This window comes from Daucus carota, chromosome 1, assembly GCF_001625215.2.
Source record: "Daucus carota subsp. sativus chromosome 1, DH1 v3.0, whole genome shotgun sequence".
Lineage (NCBI taxonomy): Eukaryota > Viridiplantae > Streptophyta > Magnoliopsida > Apiales > Apiaceae > Daucus > Daucus carota.
Genome location: NC_030381.2, coordinates 54,829,641 through 54,852,085, shown reverse-complemented (window position 1 = coordinate 54,852,085; position 22,445 = coordinate 54,829,641). Strand labels below are relative to the sequence as shown.

Sequence of the window (22,445 nt, the reverse complement as noted above, 5' to 3'; positions counted from 1 at the left end):
AAATCTTCACAGGCCTAAGATTGAACTGGTCTTCTGGAAAGTGCTAAATGGATGATGTTTTGAATTTGAGCTGAAATTTAAACTGCCAACTAAGTTCTATACTCAAGATACACAATAGTTAAACACTTTAAACCTAAATTATAGAGAACTTAATATTTTAAACTATAAGCAATGCAAGTTAAGAGATTCAAACAGACAATAGTTATATAGAATTACAAAATAAAAGTCAATACTTCAGATTCTTAATTCTTAAACACAAGGTACTGGATATTCAACTAAGCAAATAACTAATTGGCAAATAATTGTAAGGCATAGCTAGTGGTAGTTCAAGATTGATCTGAAGGATTAAGCACATGTCCTATGAACACCACCATTCCAGTAGCGTTTTCCCGAATGACAAACAAGAATGGGTGGTCTGCAACAAAGTCAGTCAGAACCTTTTCCTCAAATACACAACTTGATCCCATCATGCATTCAACTTCAGTCGCAGCAGCAGCTTCAGTGCCATACTCATCGACTTCAATAAAGGATTTATGCACTATTTTGGAGACAAAGAGAGGGGAAGAATTAGAGACCATCTCCCCGAGACCTCCTGATGGACCAAAGAGCGAGACCAATCCTAGGCTCTGTAACGCTTCTGATGCTTCAATGTTATACTCAAATTTAAATTTTGGAATTCGGAACTTTCCAACATCAACTCTTCGACTTGGAACATAGCGGTCAAGGAATCCGGGTTCTGAACCAGCTCTCTCTACCAGTGCTGGCAGGCCGTCTTTTGCATCTGGCAGGAAAATGTACATGGAAAAAGAAAGCCTTTTCTCCCTGCTTTGGTTCCAGTCTTGTTCATAAGGAAGCCCCAATACTTTGAAACCATCAAAAACGCTGATATATTGATCCTCATAGCTGGTCATGAAGGGTACTTGAATAGAGCTGGAATTGAGGAGGTAAAAGTCATAGTTTCTTGTATCGTCTCCGTCGAATGGGCTTAACCAATCTCCTTTGAAATACAGGGCATTGACTAATATCAGCTCAGTTGACGTTTCTACTGAATTCAGAATATTCTTTATAAGGCCACGGGTCTCCTTTTCGACCCAAGAATTCACCAAGTTTTTTACCTCCTCAGCCTGCACAAGGTACATTTAATCAAAATCATACTACTTTCATCTTGATATCATGTAAATTAACCATCATATAAACAAGTACAAATAATTATAAATTTTTCAAAATTTTATGGTGGTAACACTATACTCCCTTCGATTCTAAATAATTTTTCACTTTAATAATAATTTTTCACTTTAATTATTAGCACTTTTTGCACGTACAGTAAGGTGTAAAATACAGAGATTCAAAGAGAAATAATCGGTGGAGATATCCTGACCTTGTTCTGAAAATCGACACGATGAGAAGCCGCCTTGTACATTGTTGTCGCAACATCCTGGAACGAAGGCTTGAACGATAGGGACTCGTTAAGCCAAACACCATTGACTAAGGACACTTTAGGACCATCAGAAGAAGAACCATCAGCAAAGACAACATCAACAAGAAGCGCATAGACAGTGTTAAGTTCATCTACACTTTCAGCCTTAAGAAAAGAGAGAAGCTGGTTTCTGGTTTCGCCACTGGAACCAGCCGCAAGCAGGCTAAGAGCAATTTGCATGGATAGCGGAGAGAAGACGAGGTTTGAGTCTTTGCCATAGTTTAACAGGAGGTGCTTGGCCAAGGTTAATGAGACATCCACCTGGTTTTTGCGAGAGCCCTGATCAAGACCGAAAGAATTGTTTTGAGCCATTGGGAATTCTTGATAATCTTGATAAAAACCTAGAGGATCAGAGGATTGTGAGTGTGATTGTTTTCGATCTGTACCAACAGCATAACCCTTAACCCTAATATATTAGGACTGTCAATTAATAATATTCCAAATTAAATGAAATTATATATAGATATAATCGAAGTTTACTTTTATATTGGGCCTCCTTCCATAATTATTAGTTGCAAGTAATGGAGATTGAATTGGATTCAATTATCGGCCCCCTGGTATTTGATAGAATTTATCTTATTGACAACAGGGCCCAGCTAGTAATTAGATATTGTGTTATGAATTAATTTTTTTTTATTAAATTAGTAAAATTATATAAATGAGCAGCGAGATTATTTATTAGTTTTAATTACTTATTGTGATAAATAATTGATATATTGGGAATCTTCTTATATCTATATAAAGTAAAATCCAGGGCGGCCTACGTGGCTCTTTCCTCATTGTTCTTAGACTCAATTCTCACTTCTCACACTCGCCCTTTTTTATTCTTATTTAATTTCTATTTCTTTAATTTTTTAATTCCGCACAGCCCTCTGTCTCTCTGCTTTGTCTCTCTGCTGGCCTTGCGGTTTTATCCGGCCGGAACCTGTACAGGCCTTCAAAATTTTCCTGTTTCGTAACTGAAGCCTCATCATCTCTTCGGACAGTTTGCTATAAATGGTCCTCCAGCAGTTGTATCTTTTCGCTTGGTTATTTCCTACTCGAAAATAAGCTCTACCCACACTATTAGACCTCTTTGTTAGGCTGGCTTGGCTATGGCGATTGCTGCAGCAGCTGTTATTCTTCCGGTGGTCGTCCTCTTCTTTATCTATGGCTTAGTCGTCAATCTTCTTCAGGTAATATTCCCAGATTTCTACTCTTTCTTTTGTGATTTACCAAATGTTCATCTCAGTTTTATAAATTATACATTGTAATCCAGATTTCTACTCTTTCTTTTGTGCTTACCAAATGCTCCTCTCAATTTTATAAATTATAAATTTTAGAGCTGTCCAACTTAAGTCTAATTCTTTGTTGCGGGTTTTTATCAGGCTTTCTTTTTCGTTGTTGTGCACACCCTTTTTCGAAGAATACTTGCCGAAAAATTGGCAGGGTGGTTGGGAAGTTGTGGCTGGAATTCATTTGGATGATTTGGCTGATTGATTGCTGGGCTGTTGTTAAGGTCAGTTTCTAATCCCACATCTGTTGTTTTATTCTTTCTTACCATTTACGTGTAGTTCCTATCATGAAATACTGTTATTGGGGTCAAACAATTCTAATTGGTTCATGAATCAACTAATTTGGGTTGCACTTTACATTTTTTGGGTGTGATAATGTGTGTAAGTGCAAGCTCCCCGGAGTTACTATGGCCTGCCAGATGTTACATTATGTTCTAGCACTTTTACACTTTATTGATTTTGCTTGTGTTTAGAGCTAATAGACTATCTATTTTCCCAGCTTATTTTAGTATTGGTTGCAGACTTTTGATTTGCTTACTGGAAAGCTTTACGTTTGGTTCGTGGAGTGGTATGGGGTTGGAATTAAGAATCGGTTTGGAGTTGTATGGGGTTAAGGTATCATTCCTGATATCTTGTGTTTGGTTGAGTGTTGGAATGAATCTATTTAATTAAAAATATAATCATGTTATTGATTAAATTAAATTATTTTATTAAATAAAAAATGATAAATATTTTTATTATCAAATAATAACATTTATTTGTATATATAAATATTTTATTTATTATTATTAATATTTTTTCTAAATATAAGAAAAGAATATTAATACTGATACCCATACCAGCAGCTCATACCCGCCCCTCCACTTGGGTTTTAAAAAGTTATAATTGGGGGGTTTCAGGTATGGGTATGAAGATAAAAAAAAATCCAACCAAACACTAGGTATGGGTTTGGTTGCTTTCATACCCATACCTGATTCTCCATACCACCCAACCAAACGACACCTAAAGGGTAGGGTTTGATATGAATTGCATTAATCAGATTTTATCCCCCCGTAGATTTTCTGTGAGAGTTGTCAAAGTCATGCAAGATGATGAAGTTTTCCACATATGTATCTGATTTTGCAGGTTCAAAAACACAATCACCTCGCATATACTTCTACGGCAAAATGGGAACACTTTTTGCAAGCTTCCCGGTGGGCGTCTAAAGCCAGTAGAGAATACTAATTTATCTAATATTTTTAGGTTTACGTTATCTTTAATCATGTTTGTTATTCTTTTCGTCAGCGGTTCCTTCCTTATGATGCCACCCACTCCTGGTTTACTTGATAATTTAGAAATTTAAAACTTGAAAAGAAAGCTTCCATGTCTCAGTATTCTGTTGCTACTTCTACATTAGCTAGAGTTGCAGAGCTGTTACAAATTGAAAGGACAATAATGGAAATCTATGGAGTTTTTCAAACCAGTAAGTTAGTAACTTATTCAACAAAAAAGAACTAATTTCCTGTTGTCCTCCAAGCATATTTTTCATGATAATAGCAAATTGTCTGGACCTCAGGGAGAGTCATGGTTACACCAACTAGCTTGAAAACTTTTTATGTATTAAATAGATTGTTTGCTCAAGTCCTTCATTCCTTTATAAGAATGCAGGGCTCTGGAGAATTAGAGAACCAGAAGCTTAAGCCCAAGGGGTGGATGAAGGCCATCTGCTGCAGCTGTTGGCCGAGTGTCTCTTCATGCGGCGAAGGTGGGAATTTGGACAGAACTACGACGATAGCAAGTGCAGAACATATGATGGTTCAAGATAAGCTGGATCAGAGAAGTCATCATATGATCCTAGAGAAGATTTTAGGGAATCTATATTGGAGATGATTACAACAAGTACTATTAATGAGCTAAAAGATTTAAAAAGTCTGAACTATTATGTTTCAATGAACAGGGAAAAATATGGAGGAGTCATACTTGAGGTATTCCATGAGGTCTGTACTTATATGTTCTTGAATTGTAAATACTACTCATGAGCTATCAGACTCTGTTCTTGAAACAGAAAATAGTTCAGATGAAAGTAAAAACGATAACTACCATGTGTTTCACTAATGAAGTTGACAGAGTTGATGTGTTTTTCAAGCAAGTGTAGAAGACAAAGGCGACATTTGAACTCCGTCCTGCAAGAACACATTGAAACAATATTACCTGGACACAACCGTTCGATTATTTACACTGCACAAAATATGTAATTTTTATTCCGCTCTTAATATCTTCCAGTAGGCTATAAGCCTATATTACATTACATCTATATAATGATCGTTAGGTTGAAATTCTATATGAAACTATTTTCTTCTACTTGCTACTTGGCGGTTGTTATTCTACTCTCCAAAACTCGTAATAATATAGCAACTGATATTTGTTATTAATAATATAAAGTTATGGCGGCCGTTTATATTATTTTCTCTTACTCACTTTCTTCACTTGCATTCTCCTTCAAGAAAAGTCTAGATAGATAGCATATCATCAACATCTTATTTGTTTTGATAGCCTACCATCAATGCCTCAAGTTATTTTAGAACGTAATGTTTTTACTGACCGCGCGAAGCGCGGTTTGTACACCTAGTTTATACTAATTGGAATAACAAGGTAGCTCGGGGCCTCCTTGTTTATGAAGCATGGCCTAGGCGGTCGCCCTACTCGCCCTCCCTCTCATCCGAGCCTGAGTGTGTCTAGCAGAACACAAACGGATGCAAATAACATGGAGACTAGTTCGAATCCGGCAATTGGAACTAGGCTCTCTGTATACTTATAAACATATTGGGTGTAAAAATGCTGGGTGATCAAGACCGAAAGAATTGTTTTGAGGCATAGGGAATTCTTGATAGTCTTGATTAAGATGGGGAGAATTTTTTTGAGTAGGAAACCCAGAGGATCGCTGAGAAGCCTGGTTGAAGAAACAGTTGTTGTGAGCCATAAGAAAATCAGAGGATTGTGAGTCTGATTTTTTTCTATCTGTAGCAAATACATAACATTCAACCTTAATTTATAAGGACTGCCAATTAAAATTGAAATACCATAATTCTATCACAAGAAAACTTCACATTGGAGCCATTTGATTCTAAGCACATAGATGTAGCCTTCTATCGTAAGTGACTTCAAAAACTAGATATACTGCCATCATTAGCCAGTACAAAAATACCCGAATCAGTGCTGCTTTCCTATAATCTTCCAACATTCTAGTCGACATGTCTGAATCCTTCTAGTGAAACTAGGCTCTCCGTATACTTGTAATACTCAAAATGCCGATAAGCCATTTTAGCAGAAAGTGGGACAATCTTGGCCTGGTCCTTGTCAAAATTAAACAATTTGGCATGACAAAAGTAGAGAGTACAAGGAAAACAGCACCAGAAGAGAACTAACCTTGAAGTGTAGATGATGATAATCGAAAATTATCTTATGGCACCAAGTTCATATCTGATTCAGAGTAATCACAATTTGTGCAAAAAAATCAAGCTGTTCATATATTCTTCATCTATCAGTTAAAGGATGACTTCCCCAAACTGTCGATTCCTGTGAGGATTTGAGTGCTTGCTCTATATGTAACAGGGGCCAAGAGAAAATTAGAAGTGAAAACAATGCAAGACAAAAATATAAAAACAATTGATACCCGCATCAGTATGCAAAATATAACAGCTCACGGGAACGTTGTTAAATATCATAGTTGTTTAAAACAGATTCAGTAAATGTAAATGAGATGAATAGTTTACAGCGAAAGGAAATTCAAAATGCCTTCAATAATAAGTGACTACGATAAAAGAGATACTGCCATCATTGGTAAACATAATGATACCAGAATCATCAACATTTTAGTTGACATGTCTGAATCCTGCGAGTGACATCAGGCTCTCCTTGTACTTGAAAATTACATTATCTTGATGATGTTCAGCCATATCAACCAAAGGTGGAGCAAACTTGGCCTCTTTCTTGTCAGCATTACACGAAATCCACATTTTAATTTATTAGTAGTAATACGAGAATCCCACTGCTGAAGTAGTCATAAAACTTATCAGGTTGCATACGTGTATCAATGCTAAACATTGCGTCCAGGATGCCTCAACTCCACCAACTCCAAGGCATGCATCATCATCCAATGTCCACACGTTGATGTTCCTACTCGAACCAGTCATCATAACAGCAACAGAGTTATTAAACTCAATAATACGAGCAAAATCAACATCACCATCATCATCATTAATAACATTCAAAACAGGGAGCTTAATACTACAATCCAGCAGGTGCTGAGCATGAGCCTCATCGACATCACCATTGGTATCACCAAACACTAGCAACTGAAGGCGGAAAAATGAAGCAAGTAACTAATCTGAAAATAATTGTAACGCAGAAGATAAGACTAGCTAGTGGCAGTTCAAGCATGAACTGAAGGATTAAGCACATGACCTATGAACTCCACCATTCCAGTAGCGTTTTCCCGAATGACAAACAAGAATGGGTGGTCTGCAACAAAGTCAATCACAACCTTTACCCGAGGTATACAACTTGATCCCGGGGCCGTGCAAAAAACGGTTGCAGCAGCAGCTTCAGTGCCTTTTTCATCGACTTCAATAAAGGATTTATGCACTATTCGGGAGACAAAGAGAGGGAAAGAATTAGAGACCATCTCCCCGAGACCTCCTGATGGACCAAAGAGCGAGACCAGTCCTAGGCTCTGTAACGCTTCTCTTGCTTCAATGTTATACTCAAATTTAAATTTTGGAATTCGGAACTCTCCAACTTCAACTCTTCGACTTGGAACATAGCGATCAAGGAATCCAGGTTCTGAACCAGCTCTCTCTACCAGTGCTGGCAGGCCGTCTATTGCATCTGGCAGGAAAATGTACATGGAAAAAGAAAGCCTTTTCTCCCAACTTTGGTTCCGGGCTTGTTGATAAGGAAGCTCTAATACTTTGAAACCATCAAAAACACTGATATATTGATCCTTGTTGCTGGTCATGAAGGGTACTTGAATAGAGCTGGAATTGAGGAGGTAGAAGTCATAGTTTCTTGTAAGGAATGCGTCGAATGGGCTAGACCATTCTCCTTTGAAATACAGGGCATTGGCTAATATCAGCTGAGTTGACCTTTCGACTGAATTCAGAATATTTTTTATAAGGCCACAGGTCTCCTTTTCGACCCAAGAATTCACCAAGTGTTTTACCTCCTCAGCCTGCACTAAGTACATTTAATCAAAATCATACTCTTGATATCATGTAAATTAACCATCATATAAACAAGTACAAACAATTATATATTTTTCGAAATTTCATGGTGGTAACACTATACTCCCTTTGATTCTAAATAATTCACTTTTTGCACGTACAGTATGTAAAATACAGAGATTCAAAGAGAAGTACTTGGTGGAGATATGCTAACCTTGTTCTGAAAATCGACACGATGAGAAGCTGCCTTGTACATTGTTTCCGCAACCTGCTGGAACGCATCCTTGAACGATAGGGACTCGTCAAGCCAAACACCATTGGCAACGGACACGCGAGGACCACCCGAGGAGGAACCATCAGCAAACACAACATCAACAAGAAGTGCATAGACTGAGTTGAGTTCATCTACACTTTCAGCTTTAAGAAAAGAGAGAAGCTGGTCTCGGGTTTGGCCATTGGAACCAGCCGCAAGCAAGCTAAGAACAACTTGTATGGATATCGGAGAGAAGACGAGGTTTGAATCTTTGCCATAGTTTAACAGAAAGTGCTTGGCTAACGTTAACGAGACATCCACCTGGTTTTTGCGAGGGCCTTGATCAAGTCCCGGATAGTTGTTTCGAGCTACTCGAAAATCAGGAGCCATCGGGAAATTGGAGAATTGTTGAGGACTCGAGTCAGGTCCGGGATAGTTGTTTCGAGTCATTGGAAAATTAGGGACTTGTTGAGGAGTCCTACCGGGAGAGTTGTTTCGAGTCGTTGGAAAATTAGGAAATTGTTGAGGAGTCCAATCAGGAGGGATGTTTCGAGGTACAGGAAAATTATGGAATTCTTGATAGTCATGATAAATCCCGTGAGAATTGTTTGGAGGCGCACGAAAATCAGGGAATTCTTCAGAGTGGTGATCAAGATCGAAAGAATTGTTTTGAGGCATAGGGAGTTCTTGATCGTCTTGATTAAGACGGGGAGAATTGTTTTGAGTAGGAAAGCTAGAGGATCGCTTAGAACTCAGGTTGAAGAAAGGGTTGTGAGCCATGAGAAAATCAGAGGATTGTGAGTATGATTCTTTTCGATCTGTACCAAAAAGCAAAAACATAACATTCAACCCAAATTTATAAGGACTGCCAATTAATATTACCAAATTAGAGTAAAGTTCTGTGGAGACCGCTATTTCATCAGAGACCTCGAAGACCACGTATGTTCTGCAATCAAAACACTATAAAATACATTATTTTGTAAAATATGTTCTACAAATATCATGTATTCATTAAAATTGTTGAAGATCATCTATGTTTAATAAGTTGATAATGTATGTTCTGCAAGTTGAACAAATGTTCTGCAAACTAAACATATTTCATAGAACAAAACATTTTGTAATGTTCCACATGTAAAACTTATATGATATTCAAGATTTTAAATGAAATAATGATTTCGTAGAACATGATTTGCAAAACTATACGTTTTGCAATGTTTTTATGAAATATTTTAACTGCAGAACATAGATGGTCTCCGGGTCTCCAAAAAAAATATGGTCTCCATTGAATTTAACTCTACCAAATTAATATTGGAATTATATATGGATATAATCAAAGTTTACTTTGATATTGGGCCTCTTGCTTCCTCAGCTTGAATTGGATTCGATGATCGTCCTCTTGGTATTTGGTATTTGATAGAACTAGTTGAGAAACCGCGCGTTGCGGCGGCCTATAAAAATTATATTAATGATTTAATATTAATTTTTGTAGAATGTAATTATTTTATGGATGTGTATAAAAAGTATATTAATGATTAAAAATTAATATCTGTAGGATAAAATAAATTTTATATTATAAAAATTTTGATATAATACCAATACTACTATATAAAATTGCAAAATTGGACTATAATTCATGGTGAAAAAATGAAAATAAATTTCTACACGTAATTAACAATTTAAAGCACGACGAATCTTAATTTTATTATTTTTTTTTTAAAAAGTAATCATGTTCTTATATTGTTTTCCTTCAGTTTTTTTTGGATTGATTGTGCACAAAAACATCTAACTTAAATCCGTTAAAAAGCGGTCTATAACTACCCTTACGTGTAACAACTTTTATTTTTTAATATTGTATAAACAGCGTTCACTTGAAAGTTGCTTGAACGGAGCAAACACATAATGCATGAATAATATTTTCCAGTATACAAAGTAAATCATATAAAAATTAACAACAACAAACATGTCCGATGAACAAAACAGATATTATAAAAGAATAACCAACAAACATTTATCATCCATCAAAATCATGTCAAGACTATTTTCTTCTCCCGTGTTTGAATTTGTCGACTCCCACATAACGGTCTATAACTACTTTTGCTTAAAACAACCTTTATCTTTTTAATATAGCATAAACATCCTTCACTTATCGTAGCAGCAGAAGAACGGCACCGTCGAGTTAGAAATCGAGCAAGAGAATTATCACCAGAAAGAAGTAAGATTGTGGTATTGAGAGAGAGAGTAGGTTGTGTTTAGATTATCCAAAACCCTACAACTTATAGGGGTATTTATAGGTGCAGAGAGACTTGTGTGATACTTTTTCCCTTAATTAAATAATCTGAAACAAAATCAGATTAAAACTTTCAAGCTGTTATATTCCATAAACAATGTAAAACAAAATCAGATTTTGAAACTTGCTTCTAATATATCTGAAACTAAAAAAGGTAGTTCTAAATTCTGATATTTTTCATCCAAAAATTTCAGAAAATTAGAAAAATAGAACGGAGCGATGCGAGAGGCGCCACCTACACGCCCCTCGTTTCTCCTTTATATAAGTATATTGATTTATTATTATTGATAATAGGATTTAGTTGAATATTGTGTTATAATTTTATTTTTTTTATATAATTACTTATTGTGATAAATAATTGATCTATCGGAAATTATAGCTCGGGGCCTCCTTGTTTATGAGGACAACTTGCTTTAGGTTCTTGTTTGATAATTGCTTTACTGTATTCGGTATATTGCTTAATTAGAACTTGTAAAACTCTGGTTGGAAGTTAAAATCTTCAATGGTTACATTGATTTAGAAGGGATAAGATGAATTAGTTTAGCCGGATTAGAGGCAAACTAGCCACAATTTAGCCAGTGATGGTAAATAATCTGTGATTCTGAGCACCAGGGTATTTTCTGGGATTTAGAAAGAGTAATGTAATTTGTATGTTCCTATCATTAATGTATCATGTTTGATCCAGATGCAGTGGACGAAGAAGGTGAACTCATGTCCATACCTATACTAGATTGCTGGCAAAAATTACCCAATATGCTTATCAATTGCGTTCATCCAGGCTATACTCAAACAGAATTAACAAGTAAAACAGGACCCTTAACCCCAGAGGAAGGTGCCAGAGCTCCCGTAATGCTGGCACTGTTGCCGGATGGTGGTCCTTCAGGCACCTACTTTCTGGAGATGCAACATCAACTTTCTACTTTTTAGTATTTAAAGTTCTGTAGTTGATGATGAATCCCCTAAACAAATATCCTGGAAATGCAAAGTTTGCAAGTAAAGGCCGACAACGGAAGAGTACTATAATGCATTTCCAATTCAGGTATACATTGTTGTTGCTAAATTATCAAACAATACTGTATATGTTTATAAAACGATACTAATAATCAAACTAAATAAATATTTCAAATGAGCACGATTGGATAGCCCAGTGGTGGGTTTATCCTCTGTTGTCCAGGACATCCGGGTGCGACTCTGGCTCATCCGAGAATTATTAGGATAGATACTAATTTGTAAAGTATATAAGCCTGCGTTGTCAAAAAAAAAAAATTCAAATAATTACATCTCCAAATTTTTGATAATTCAACTTATAAGTTGCCATTATATCACTTTCACTTTTACTTATTACATAAATAGTCTAGTAGTAAACTTATAAGTTGATTACCAGGGACTACTTATAAACTGCACTAATTATCCTCCATGAGTGCATCCTCTCCTCTTTTCTGTAACCTGTAACCCGATCCGGCCTATTCACCACTCATAAAGCAGTGAGTGGAAAAAGGTAATATAGCTGAAAATGAAATTAGTGTAATATTATTAGCAGGAAATGAGAATAATGAAACAAAGGCTGTGGAAAAAATTAGAAGTCCTTATATATTGTTATACATCAACTAAATGTGAAAGATTTAGCAAGTATTGCAGCACTGGAAGTTATGTCAAAAGAAATTTTGGAAAATTAGACATTCTGGTAATTAATTAATTATTATGATATCACATAATTCGACATCTACCTTCTTACCACGTGGAAAATTTTATTATCTAGAAGCTGTCACATTAGCACTTAGTCTTCTATTTCGGCCTTTAATAGTCAATAAAAGACGAATGTCATTTTAAAAGCTGTCACATGATATATAGGCCTTGCGTTAGAGCTTAAATCATCTACCAATATCTGAATAGAAGAAAACTAAGTATAACAATGACAGACAGCGGCAGTCTAAGTGGAAAAAGGTAAATATATTATATATGTTATGTGCAGGTGCAATCGCAGAACTTTTAAAGCAAGAAGTGAATATAATAATATAATGTGAATTATTATTTAGTAGATAAATTTGATGTTTAGTTCTGACCTGCACTTGTCGTAGGTGTGCTCTTGTGACAGGAGGAGGCAGAGGAATCGGCTTTAAGATATGCAGAAAGCTTGCTGAAAATGAAATCAGAGTGATATTAACAGATAGAAAACAGAAAGATGCAATAGAAGCTGTGGAAAAACTAAAACTTTCTGGGAATTTAGATGTTGTTTCTCATCAACTGGACGTAAAAGATTCTGCAAGTATTGCAGCAGTAGCAAACTATGTCAAAAGCAATTTCGGAAAACTTGACATTCTGGTGATCATTATGATATCTCATAATCAGACATCTTGCCTGCCTGTTCAATATAGTGTTGTTTATTGGAAATCTTGTACAGGTGAATAATGCAGGAGCCTCTGGACTGGTTATTGCAAAGCCTCAAGAGCTGAGGTCCTTTAAAGATGGAGCAGGATTTGTAAGTAGACTTAATTACTCAGTAACTCATAGATCACAAAGTATAATCAGCTTTGTTTGTGTGTATTATGTACTAATTGTCAAACATATTTAACCCTGACTAATATTAATTGTCCTCCACTGCTGACCATATTGATTGTCGTCTTCCAGTTGGAGGTGATCGATGAGCATGCACATTTATTAGAAGGAATTCTTGAAGAGAACTACGAATTGGCAGAAGATTGTCTCAGAACAAACTACTATGGAACAAAAGCGGTGACTACTGAGCTGCTGCCTCTGCTTCAACTCTCCAATTCAGCAAGAATAGTGAATGTATCATCAAATTATGGCGAACTAAAGGTGAGTTATAATCTTGACATATAGAATTCATGCTTAATCACACACAAAAAATTCACTACGTTATCACTTTTCATTTCAGTGGATTTACAATGAGAAGGTGAAGGCGGAGTTGAATAATGTGGAGACTTTAACAGAGGAAAAGATTGATGAGATCATAAAGTGGTTTCTGAAGGTTTACAAGGAAAACAACTGGAAGGCCAATGGTTGGCCTATTGTAGTGTCACCTTATAAAATTTCGAAAGCAGCTGTCAGTGCCTACACTAGACTCCTGGCAAGAAAATATCCCGATATGCTTATTAATTGTGTTCATCCTGGCTACTGCAAGACAGAGATTACAAGTGAATCAGGACCCTTAACTCCTGAGGAAGGTGCCAGAGCTCCCGTAATGCTGGCACTGTTGCCAAATGATGGTCCTTCAGGCATCTACTTTGCAGAGATGCAACCATCAACCTTCTAATAACCAAATTCTGCTGCCTTCTATTATAGTGCTTGCTATAAAGTTGTTGTGTATCAGCGCTCAACTTGTGTTGTACAAGTTTCAGAATAAACTTTGGTGTTGAAATATAGCATAAGATCCATTTAGGGCCTTCCTCTAACATCTTAAGGTTTTAAATGGACCGGTTCTCCTAAAATCTTAAGGTTTTAGATAAACTGGTTCTCAACATGGTATCAGAGCACAAACAAGTGGATGTTATGTGCACAAGTACAAAACATGTTCTGAGAACTAGTTCTCATTTGAATCAGGCCTTATATTTGTATCTTTAGTGCATATGTTAATATATGATACTTTTTCGACCTATCTACCAGTAATCAGTTCATCTATTTAGCTCTGTATTTCCAAGCACTTCACTCATTGACAGCATTTGATCATGTAGATATTCAAATCAATGCATACACTGCTGCTGCAAAATTATTGAAGAATACTGTACCTATTAATGAATAGATGAAACCAGGTTGTAGAGCAGTATGTTAAAGTCATGTATGGACAAGTCCAATTTAATGATAATTAAGATATCTCTTTGTTCGTTTAGTTTACAATATTTTTCGAAATCATGTAGGAAAAGAACAGTAAAGTACTTTAAGTGGTTTTTAGAAGGATAATATCCATTGTCATGAAGTAAAATTTCAAAAAAAACAAAAACAAAACAAAGTAAATAATTCAAATTGTTACGTATCCAGCCTTTTCATAATTCAACTTCAACGAGTCGCTTTCACTTTTACATATTGCGCAGATAGTCTCAATAAGCAACTTATAAGTGACTTATCGAAGATTCTGTGTACACACAGGTCATTGGTAGAAATCAAAGATAACAAGAGAACCAACCTAGTTGGACCATAATAAATGCAGTACTTTCCCAAATATAGGATAAGAAGAGATCTCTGCCTTATGTAAGAGCATACTATAATATATCATCTATCACAGGTTAAGAAGAAACTTCAGGCAAGTAAGAAAATGACAGACACCACCAGTCTGAGTGAAAAAAGGTAACTAACCTATATCCTTAATCTTGTCCAGGTGAATAATGCAGCAGCTCCTGGAATAGTTATTGCGAAGCCTCAAGAATTCAGGTCCTTCAAAGATGGAGCAGGATTTGTAAGTAGACTTCTTTAGTTAGTAACCAGTACATTACAAAGTATAGTCAGCATTGTCTGTGGAAATAAGAATTTAATTATTAACTCAGTCTTTCTTAGTTGCTTAATTATATTTGTGTATTACGTATACGAATTTATTCATATAAAATTACACCATAAGAGTGATCCTCAACTTCAGAAATCTCAGAATATATAGATTTCTGCAACAACATTAACAACTGTTATAGTTATAGAAGTAACCATATACAGTGGCAGAAGGAGGATTAGTTACCAGGGTACTCCAAAAGGCCTTAAATAAATTAAATACCATAGGGTACACTAAGACTAACCCTGAGTCCCAGATGCCTCCACCATTGACCAATTTGATTGTCCTTCTCCAGTTCCAGGTGATCGATGAGAATGCACATTTATTAGAAGAACTTTTTGTGGAGGACTACGAATTGGCAGAAGATTATCATAGAACAAACTACTAGGGAACAAAAGCGGTGACTACAGAGATGCTGCCGCTGCTTCAACTCTCCAATTCAGCAAGAATAGTGAATTTATAATCTTTTTATAGCTAAAAAAATGTATAACAAAAAATATATATAACTAAACTTTTAAAAAAATGAGAGGGACAGAGAGAATAACTATATATTAATATTGAATAACTCAATAACATTTTAATTACGAAACTTAGGATCAGAGATTCAGGTCGGAAATTTAGACTTAACATCATAAATATGCCTCAAATAATAATTAAAGTTGCCTCATTGATTAATCTTATTTTTTAACCAACCAAACACTTGCTACTGAAGGCCCAAAAATTAAGCAAGTAACTAATCCGCAAAATAATTGTAACGCAGAAGATAAGACTAGCTAGTGGCAGTTCAAGCATGAACTGAAGGATTAAGCACATGACCCATGAACTCCACCATTCCAGTAGCGTTTTCCCGAATGACAAACAAGAATGGGTGGTCTGCAACAAAGTCAATCACAACCTTTACCCGAGGTACACAACTTGATCCCGTGGCCATGCAAACAACAGTTGCAGCAGCAGCTTCAGTGCCTTTTTCATCGACTTCAATAAAGGATTTATGCATTATTTGGGAGACAAAGAGAGGGAGAGAATTAGAGACCATCTCCCCGAGACCTCCTGATGGACCAAAGAGCGAGACCAGTCCTAGGCTCTTTAACGCTTTTGATGCTTCAATGTTATACTCAAATTTAAATTTTGGAATCCGGAACTTTCCAACCTCAACTCTTCGACTTGGAACATAGCGGTCAAGGAATCCAGGTTCTGAACCAGCTCTCTCTACCAGTGCTGGCAGGCCGTCTTTTGCATCTGGCAGGAAAATGTACATGGAAAAAGAAAGCCTTTTCTCCCAGCTTTGGTTACGGGCTTGTTTATAAGGAAGCCCCAATACTTTGAAACCATCAAAAACGCTGATATATTGATTCTTATTGCTGGTCATGAAGGGTACCTGAGTAGAGCTAGAATTGAGGAGGTAAAAGTCATAGTTTCTTGTATCGTATTCGTCAAATGGGCTAGACCATTCTCCTTTGAAATACAGGGCATTGGCTAATATCAGCTGAGTTGACCTTTCGACTGAATTCAGAATATTTTTTATAAGGCCACAGGTCTCCTTTTCGACCCAAGAATTCACCAAGTGTTTTACCTCCTCAGCCTGCACAAGGTACATTTAATCAAAATCATATTACAATCATCTTGATATCATGTAAATTAACCATCATATAAACTGGTAACACTATACTCCCTTCGATTCTAAATAATTTTTCACTTTAATTATTAGCACTTTTTGCACGTATTACAGAGATTCAAAGAGAATTAATTGGTGGAGATATGCTGACCTTGTTCTGAAAATCGACACGATGAGAAGCCGCCTTGTACATTGTCTCCGCAACATGCTGGAACGAAGGCTTGAACGATAGGGACTCGTCAAGCCAAACAGCATTGGCAACGGACACGCGAGGACCACCGGAGGAGGAGCCATCAGCAAAGACAACATCAACAAGAAGTGCATAGACAGAGTTAAGTTCATCTACACTTTCAGCCTTAAGAAAAGAGAGAAGCTGGTCTCGGGTTTCGCCACTGGAACCAGCCGCAAGCAAGCTGAGAACAACTTGTATGGATATCGGGGAGAAGACGAGGTTTGAGTCTTGGCCATAGTTTAACAGGAGGTGCTTGGCTAAGGTTAACGAGACATCCACCTGGTTTTTGCGAGGGCCTTGATCAAGTCCGGGATAGTTGTTTCGAGTCATTGGAAAATAAGAAAATTGTTGAAAGCCATGTTCATGATAGCGAGAGTTATTTTGAGTCATCGCAAAATTAGAGAGTTGTTGAGGAGCTATTGGAAAATTAGGTAATTGTTGAGGAGTCCAATCCGGAGAGTTGTTTTGAGTCATTGGAAAATTAGAGACTTGTTGAGGAGTCCAACCGGGAGAGTTGTTTCGTGGTACAGGAAATCTAGGGAATTCTTGTGAGTGGTGTTCAAGACCGAAAGAATTGTTTTGAGGCATAGGGGATTCTTGATAGTCTTGATTAAGACGAGGAGAATTGTCTTGAGTAGGAAACGTAGAGGATCCCTGAGAGCCCTGGTCGAAATAGTTGTTGTGAGCCATGAGAAAATCAGAGGATTGTGAGTATAAATTATTTTCGATCTGTACCAAAAACATAACATTCAACCCTAATTTATAAGGACTGTCAATTAATATTACCAAATTAAAATTGGAATTATATATGGATATAATCAAAGTTACTTTGATATTGCCATACTGGGCCTCCTTGCCTCCTTCCATAATTATTACTCCCTCCGTCCCTCCCATTTCTTTACACTTTCCTTTTTTGGGATGTCCCATCCATTTCTTTACATTTCAAAACTTACCCAAAATAGTCACTTTTACTCCACTATCTTCTTTTTATACATTAAAAATCAATGGGTCCCACCACTTCACCCACTTTTCTTTCTCTTTTCCACTACTTTATAGTACATATTTCTTAACCTCTGTGCCCAACCCAAACGATAAAAAATACTTTTCTTTCTCTTTTCCACTACTTTATACATATTTCTTAACCTCCGTGCCTCAATGGGTCCCACCACTTCACCTACTTTTCTTTCTCTTTTCCACTACTTTATACATATTTCTTAACCTCCATGCCCAACCCAAACGATAAAAAATACTTTTCTTTCTCTTTTCCACTACTTTATACATATTTCTTAACCTCCGTGCCCAACTCAAACGATAAAAAATGGGAGGGACGGAGAGAGTAGTTGCAAGTAATAGAGCTCGAATTGGATTCGATTGTCCTCTGGGTATTTGATAGAATTTATTATTGATAACAGAGTCTAGTTGAATATTGTGTTATAATTTAATTTATTAATTTAATTAATTATTGTGATAAATAATTGTTTCTGGGAATTATACTAATTCGAATAGCACAGGTAGCTCGGGGCTCCTTGTTTATGAGGACAATCTGCTTTAGGTTCTTGTTTGCTTTAGTATATTCGGTTTATTGCTTAATTAGAACTTGTAAAACTCTGGTTGGAAGTTAAAATCTTCAATGGTTACATTGATTTAGAAGGGATAAGATGAATTAGTTTAGCCGGATTAGAGGCAAACTAGCCGCGATTTAACCAGTGATGGTAAATAATCTGTGATTCTGAGCACCAGGGTATTTTTCTGGTATTTAGAAAGAGTAATGTAATTTGTATGATCCTATTATTAATGTATCATGTTTGATCCAGATGCAGTGGACGAAGAAGGTGAATTCATGTCCATACCTATGCTAGATTGCTAGTTCATCCAGGCTATACTCAAACAGAATTAACAAGTGAATCAGGACCCTTAACTCCAGAGGAAGGTGCCAGAGCTCCGGTAATGCTGGCACTGTTGCCGGATGATGGTCCTTCAGGCATTTACTTTGCAGAGATGCAACCATCAACCTTCTAATAGCCAAATTCTGCTGCCTTATAATATAGTACTTACTACAAAGTTGTTGTGTGTATCAGCACTCAACTTCTGTTGTACAAGTTCCGGAATAAACTTTGGTGTTGAAATGTAGCATAAGATCCATTTGAAACTTTTCTCTAATATCTTAAGATTTTAGATAGGATTGGTTTTCAACATGGTATCAGAGCACAAACACGTGGATGTTATGTAGACAAGACAAGTACAGAACATGTTTTGAGAACTAGTTCTGAGAACTAAATATTAGAAAATAGAAAAACTAGGTTAGTTTGGGAAGAGTTGAAAAAAATAGGTCATTTGGGGAAGAATTGAACAAAGTATGTTACTTTGGGAAAGCGAACGCAAAAGTAGGTCAGACTGGGAAAGGCTTCTTATATTTATATCTTTAGTGCATGTATTAGTATATGTGCCCAAGGGCACACACTAGTCCCTAACTCCAATAAGAATAGCTCCCTTTGATTGGTGGGTGAATAATAAATGTGAATGACCCCCTGCATTCACATCAACTCCACCAATCAAATTAGCTCATTTTTATAGAATTTAGTGTATATTGTGTGCCCTTGGGCACACATTAGAAAGACCGTTAATATATAATACTTTTTCGACCTATCTACCGGTAATCAGTTCATCTATGTAGCTCTGTATTTCCAAGCACTTCACTCATTGACAGCATTTGATCATGTAGATATTCAAATCAATGCATACAGTGCTGCTGCAAAATTATTGAATAACACTGTACTCTGTACCTATTAATGAACAGAAGAAACCAGGTATGTTAGAATCATGTATGGACAAGTCCAATTTAATGATGATTAAGAGATCCCTTGTTGGCTTAGTTTACAATATTTTTTCAAAATCATGTAGGAAAAGAACAAGAAAGTACTATTAAGTGGTTTTTTAGAAGGATAATATCCATTGTTATGAAGTAAAATTTCAACAACAAAAATAAAAGTAAATAATTCAAAGAGAATTTATCAAAAATACTACATTTTTCAAGTTTTTTTGCAATTTTGCTATATTTTGAAAAAAATTACAAAAATACTAACTTTGTAAAAAATATTTGCGAAAATACGGTATGCAACCAGATGCAACTTCGGTTATTTAGCCCGCAGGGGTTGCGAATATGATTGCATACAGTATTTTTGAAAATATTTTCAAAAGTTTGGTAACATTTAAAAATGATGTAGTATTTTTGCAAAAACAATTTTGGACTTTAGGTATTCATGAAAAAACCCCTTATTCAAATTAGAATTTTAACTCTGTTATTTGATGTCCACCTGTTGGGAATTGCAAGCACGCCAGTGGATTCTTCGTATTGTTCTGATCTTTACGCAACTGTCGTCTACTTATCGTTTTCAAAGCTGTCACATTTTGTGCAGGCCATTGGAGGGAAACAAAGGTAACAAGAGGAGCCACACAGCAACTAGAGGCTAAGAAGAGACCCCCGTCTCAACTCTCATGTAAGATCTTCCTTTGATCTATCAAGCTTCCGAAAGAATAAAAAACGAAGTCCTCGAGTATCGAGTTGATAACGAACGATGACAGACTGCAGCAATTCAAGAGGTAACAGGTAATTCAACTCTTCCGTCTCACTCATTTCTATACATTCTTTTTCACTGCTCAGCACACGAGTTGCTTGGTGCAGGTGTGCTGTTGTGACGGGAGGAAACAAAGGAATTGGCTTCGAGATATGCAAAAAGCTAGCTGCGAATGACATTAGAGTGATACTAACAGCAAGAAACGAGAAGAATGGAAGAGAAGCTGTGGAGAAACTCGAAAGCTCTGGCTTCCCGGATGTTGTTTTTCATCAACTAGATATTACAGATCCGGCAAGTATTGCAGCACTAGCAAGCTATGTAGAAAGCAGTTCCGGAAAACTTGACATTCTGGTAAGCGTTATGATATAGAATAATCAGAATAGATAGCTTGCTACCAGGGACGGATCTAGTAAAGAGCACGGGACACATGTCCTCCTAAAATTTTATTTGACAATATATAGATATTATCTGAAAATTTGCTAGGTCCACCCTTGGGAAATCTCATGCTAGATCCGTCTCTGCTTGCTACTAGTCATAGAATCTACTATATTACTTGAAAAACCAGCTTATACCTACACTTTCTTGAATACTGATAAGCGGGGAATTTTGTTCAGGTGAATAATGCAGCAATTCCTGGACTAGTCATTGCAAAGCACCAAGAATTTAAAGACGGAGGAGGATTTGTAAGTAGACCTAATCATAAGCAACTAACAATCAAGTAAAATGAACATTGTGTGTGGATTTACATATGAAACAATAAATTTAGTCTTTTTCACTTGCTTAGTTATCCGTACGTTACGTATGAAACATTGTGGGATTAATTCTCAACTACAGAACTCATCGACAAGGGTTTAGCCTAGAAGATACCACTATCCTTCTGGTATTAAGAGGCCTGGGGTTCAATCCCAGTAGAACTGTGTGTGCGTCTGTAATACAACATAAAAAAAATTAAAAAATTAAAAAAATCAGAACTCGTAAATGAAAAGATTATCTTGTGAAAACTTTGTAGTTGTAGAAGTCACAACACGAATAGAAGTAACCAGATTGATTTTACTCCTACAGGAGCAGGTGATCGATGAGAATGCACATTTAATAGAAGGAATCCTCGAAGAGAACTATGAATTGGCAGAAGATTGTCTCAGAACAAACTACTACGGAGCAAAAGGGGTAATCACTGAGCTGTTACCCCTGCTTCAGCTCTCCGATTCAGCAAGAATAGTGAATGTTACATCAGTATATGGCAAACTAATGGTAACACTATATATATATTCTTGATTTAATACTCTCAAAAGAAGTTATGTGACATAATTACTTCTTTGTTTCAGTGGATAAACAATGAGAAGGTGAAAGAAGAGTTGAATAACATAGAGACCTTAACAGAGGAGAATATTGATGAGATTCTGAAGTGGTTTCTGAAGGATTTCAAGGAGAACAACTTGAAGGCTAATGGTTGGCCTATTCTAGTGTCAGCTTATAAAATCTCTAAAGCAGCCATCAATGCCTATACTAGACTGCTAGCCAGAAAATACCCCAACATGCTTATAAATTGCGTCCATCCAGGCTATTGCCAGACAGATATTACAAGTGAAACAGGACCCTCCACTGCTGAGGAAGGCGCTAGAGGTCCTGCAATGGTGGCACTGTTGCCAGATGATGGTCCTTCCGGCATCTACTTTTCGGAAATGCAACCATCAACTTTCTAGTAGCCCAATGATGCTACTTATACATCACAAAAATTGAATCTTTAATTATCTTTCATAAGAACTTCATTCACAATCTCTATTATGCTAGTTCAGTAGTTATTGTCTGTATTCGTGTGTTTGTTTTAGAAAGGTTTAGAGTTGTCCCGTATTACTTTGTGGGGTTTCAAGGACTACTTAACAAGTCTGTCTCTGGGGAACAACATTAAAAAGTAATGCTCTCATATACATATGGTTTAGTTACTACTAATTTTGACAGCTTATTTTTAACACAAGTTGAGAAAATATAAAAAGAAACTCTTTATATAGATTAAGTGTGAGGGGAAAAGTGGCTTT

At 36.4% G+C, this 22,445-nt stretch overlaps 5 protein-coding genes and 2 long non-coding RNA genes across 8 annotated transcripts; 3 read left to right on the top strand and 4 right to left on the bottom strand.

Moving 5' to 3' along the window:
* Positions 1-170: 170 nt before the first annotated feature.
* Positions 171-1,892, bottom strand: LOC108204598 (serpin-ZX). Its single transcript, XM_017374123.2, has 2 exons — positions 1,379-1,892; positions 171-1,124 (listed from the first exon to the last, which is right to left on the bottom strand). Exons 1-2 carry the CDS (start codon positions 1,787-1,789, stop codon positions 327-329), a joined length of 1,209 nt encoding a protein of 402 aa, XP_017229612.1. The 5' UTR covers positions 1,790-1,892; the 3' UTR covers positions 171-326.
* A 457-nt stretch (positions 1,893-2,349) lies between these two features.
* Positions 2,350-5,099, top strand: LOC108204617 (uncharacterized). 2 transcript variants are annotated; one of them, XR_001803827.2, is made up of 4 exons: positions 2,350-2,652; positions 2,845-2,975; positions 3,273-3,366; positions 3,877-5,099. It is a non-coding gene; the product is annotated as an uncharacterized LOC108204617 (long non-coding RNA). The 2 variants fall into 2 exon arrangements; XR_001803828.2 differs by lacking the exon at positions 3,273-3,366 and having other exon boundaries at positions 3,877-5,097.
* Positions 5,100-5,857: 758 nt separating this feature from the next.
* LOC108204588 (serpin-ZX) lies at positions 5,858-9,022 on the bottom strand. Its single transcript, XM_017374111.2, has 2 exons — positions 8,167-9,022; positions 5,858-7,960 (listed from the first exon to the last, which is right to left on the bottom strand). The coding sequence occupies exons 1-2, from the start codon at positions 8,983-8,985 to the stop codon at positions 7,163-7,165; spliced, it is 1,617 nt and encodes a 538-aa protein (XP_017229600.2). The 5' UTR covers positions 8,986-9,022; the 3' UTR covers positions 5,858-7,162.
* Positions 9,023-11,512: 2,490 nt separating this feature from the next.
* Positions 11,513-13,133, bottom strand: LOC108204623 (uncharacterized). The gene is made up of 3 exons (XR_001803829.2): positions 12,556-13,133; positions 11,874-11,999; positions 11,513-11,736 (listed from the first exon to the last, which is right to left on the bottom strand). It is a non-coding gene; the product is annotated as an uncharacterized LOC108204623 (long non-coding RNA).
* Positions 12,347-14,108, top strand: LOC108204607 (short-chain dehydrogenase/reductase 2b). Its single transcript, XM_017374135.2, has 5 exons — positions 12,347-12,436; positions 12,571-12,814; positions 12,894-12,971; positions 13,121-13,309; positions 13,389-14,108. The coding sequence occupies exons 1-5, from the start codon at positions 12,405-12,407 to the stop codon at positions 13,764-13,766; spliced, it is 921 nt and encodes a 306-aa protein (XP_017229624.1). The 5' UTR covers positions 12,347-12,404; the 3' UTR covers positions 13,767-14,108.
* Positions 14,109-15,294: 1,186 nt separating this feature from the next.
* LOC108204576 (serpin-ZX) lies at positions 15,295-17,794 on the bottom strand. Its single transcript, XM_017374092.2, has 2 exons — positions 16,754-17,794; positions 15,295-16,569 (listed from the first exon to the last, which is right to left on the bottom strand). The coding sequence occupies exons 1-2, from the start codon at positions 17,759-17,761 to the stop codon at positions 15,772-15,774; spliced, it is 1,806 nt and encodes a 601-aa protein (XP_017229581.2). The 5' UTR covers positions 17,762-17,794; the 3' UTR covers positions 15,295-15,771.
* A 2,337-nt stretch (positions 17,795-20,131) lies between these two features.
* Positions 20,132-22,220, top strand: LOC108209698 (salutaridine reductase). The gene is made up of 5 exons (XM_017380789.2): positions 20,132-20,441; positions 20,517-20,760; positions 21,024-21,092; positions 21,472-21,660; positions 21,735-22,220. The coding sequence occupies exons 1-5, from the start codon at positions 20,410-20,412 to the stop codon at positions 22,110-22,112; spliced, it is 912 nt and encodes a 303-aa protein (XP_017236278.1). The 5' UTR covers positions 20,132-20,409; the 3' UTR covers positions 22,113-22,220.
* The last annotated feature ends 225 nt before the right edge of the window (positions 22,221-22,445 follow it).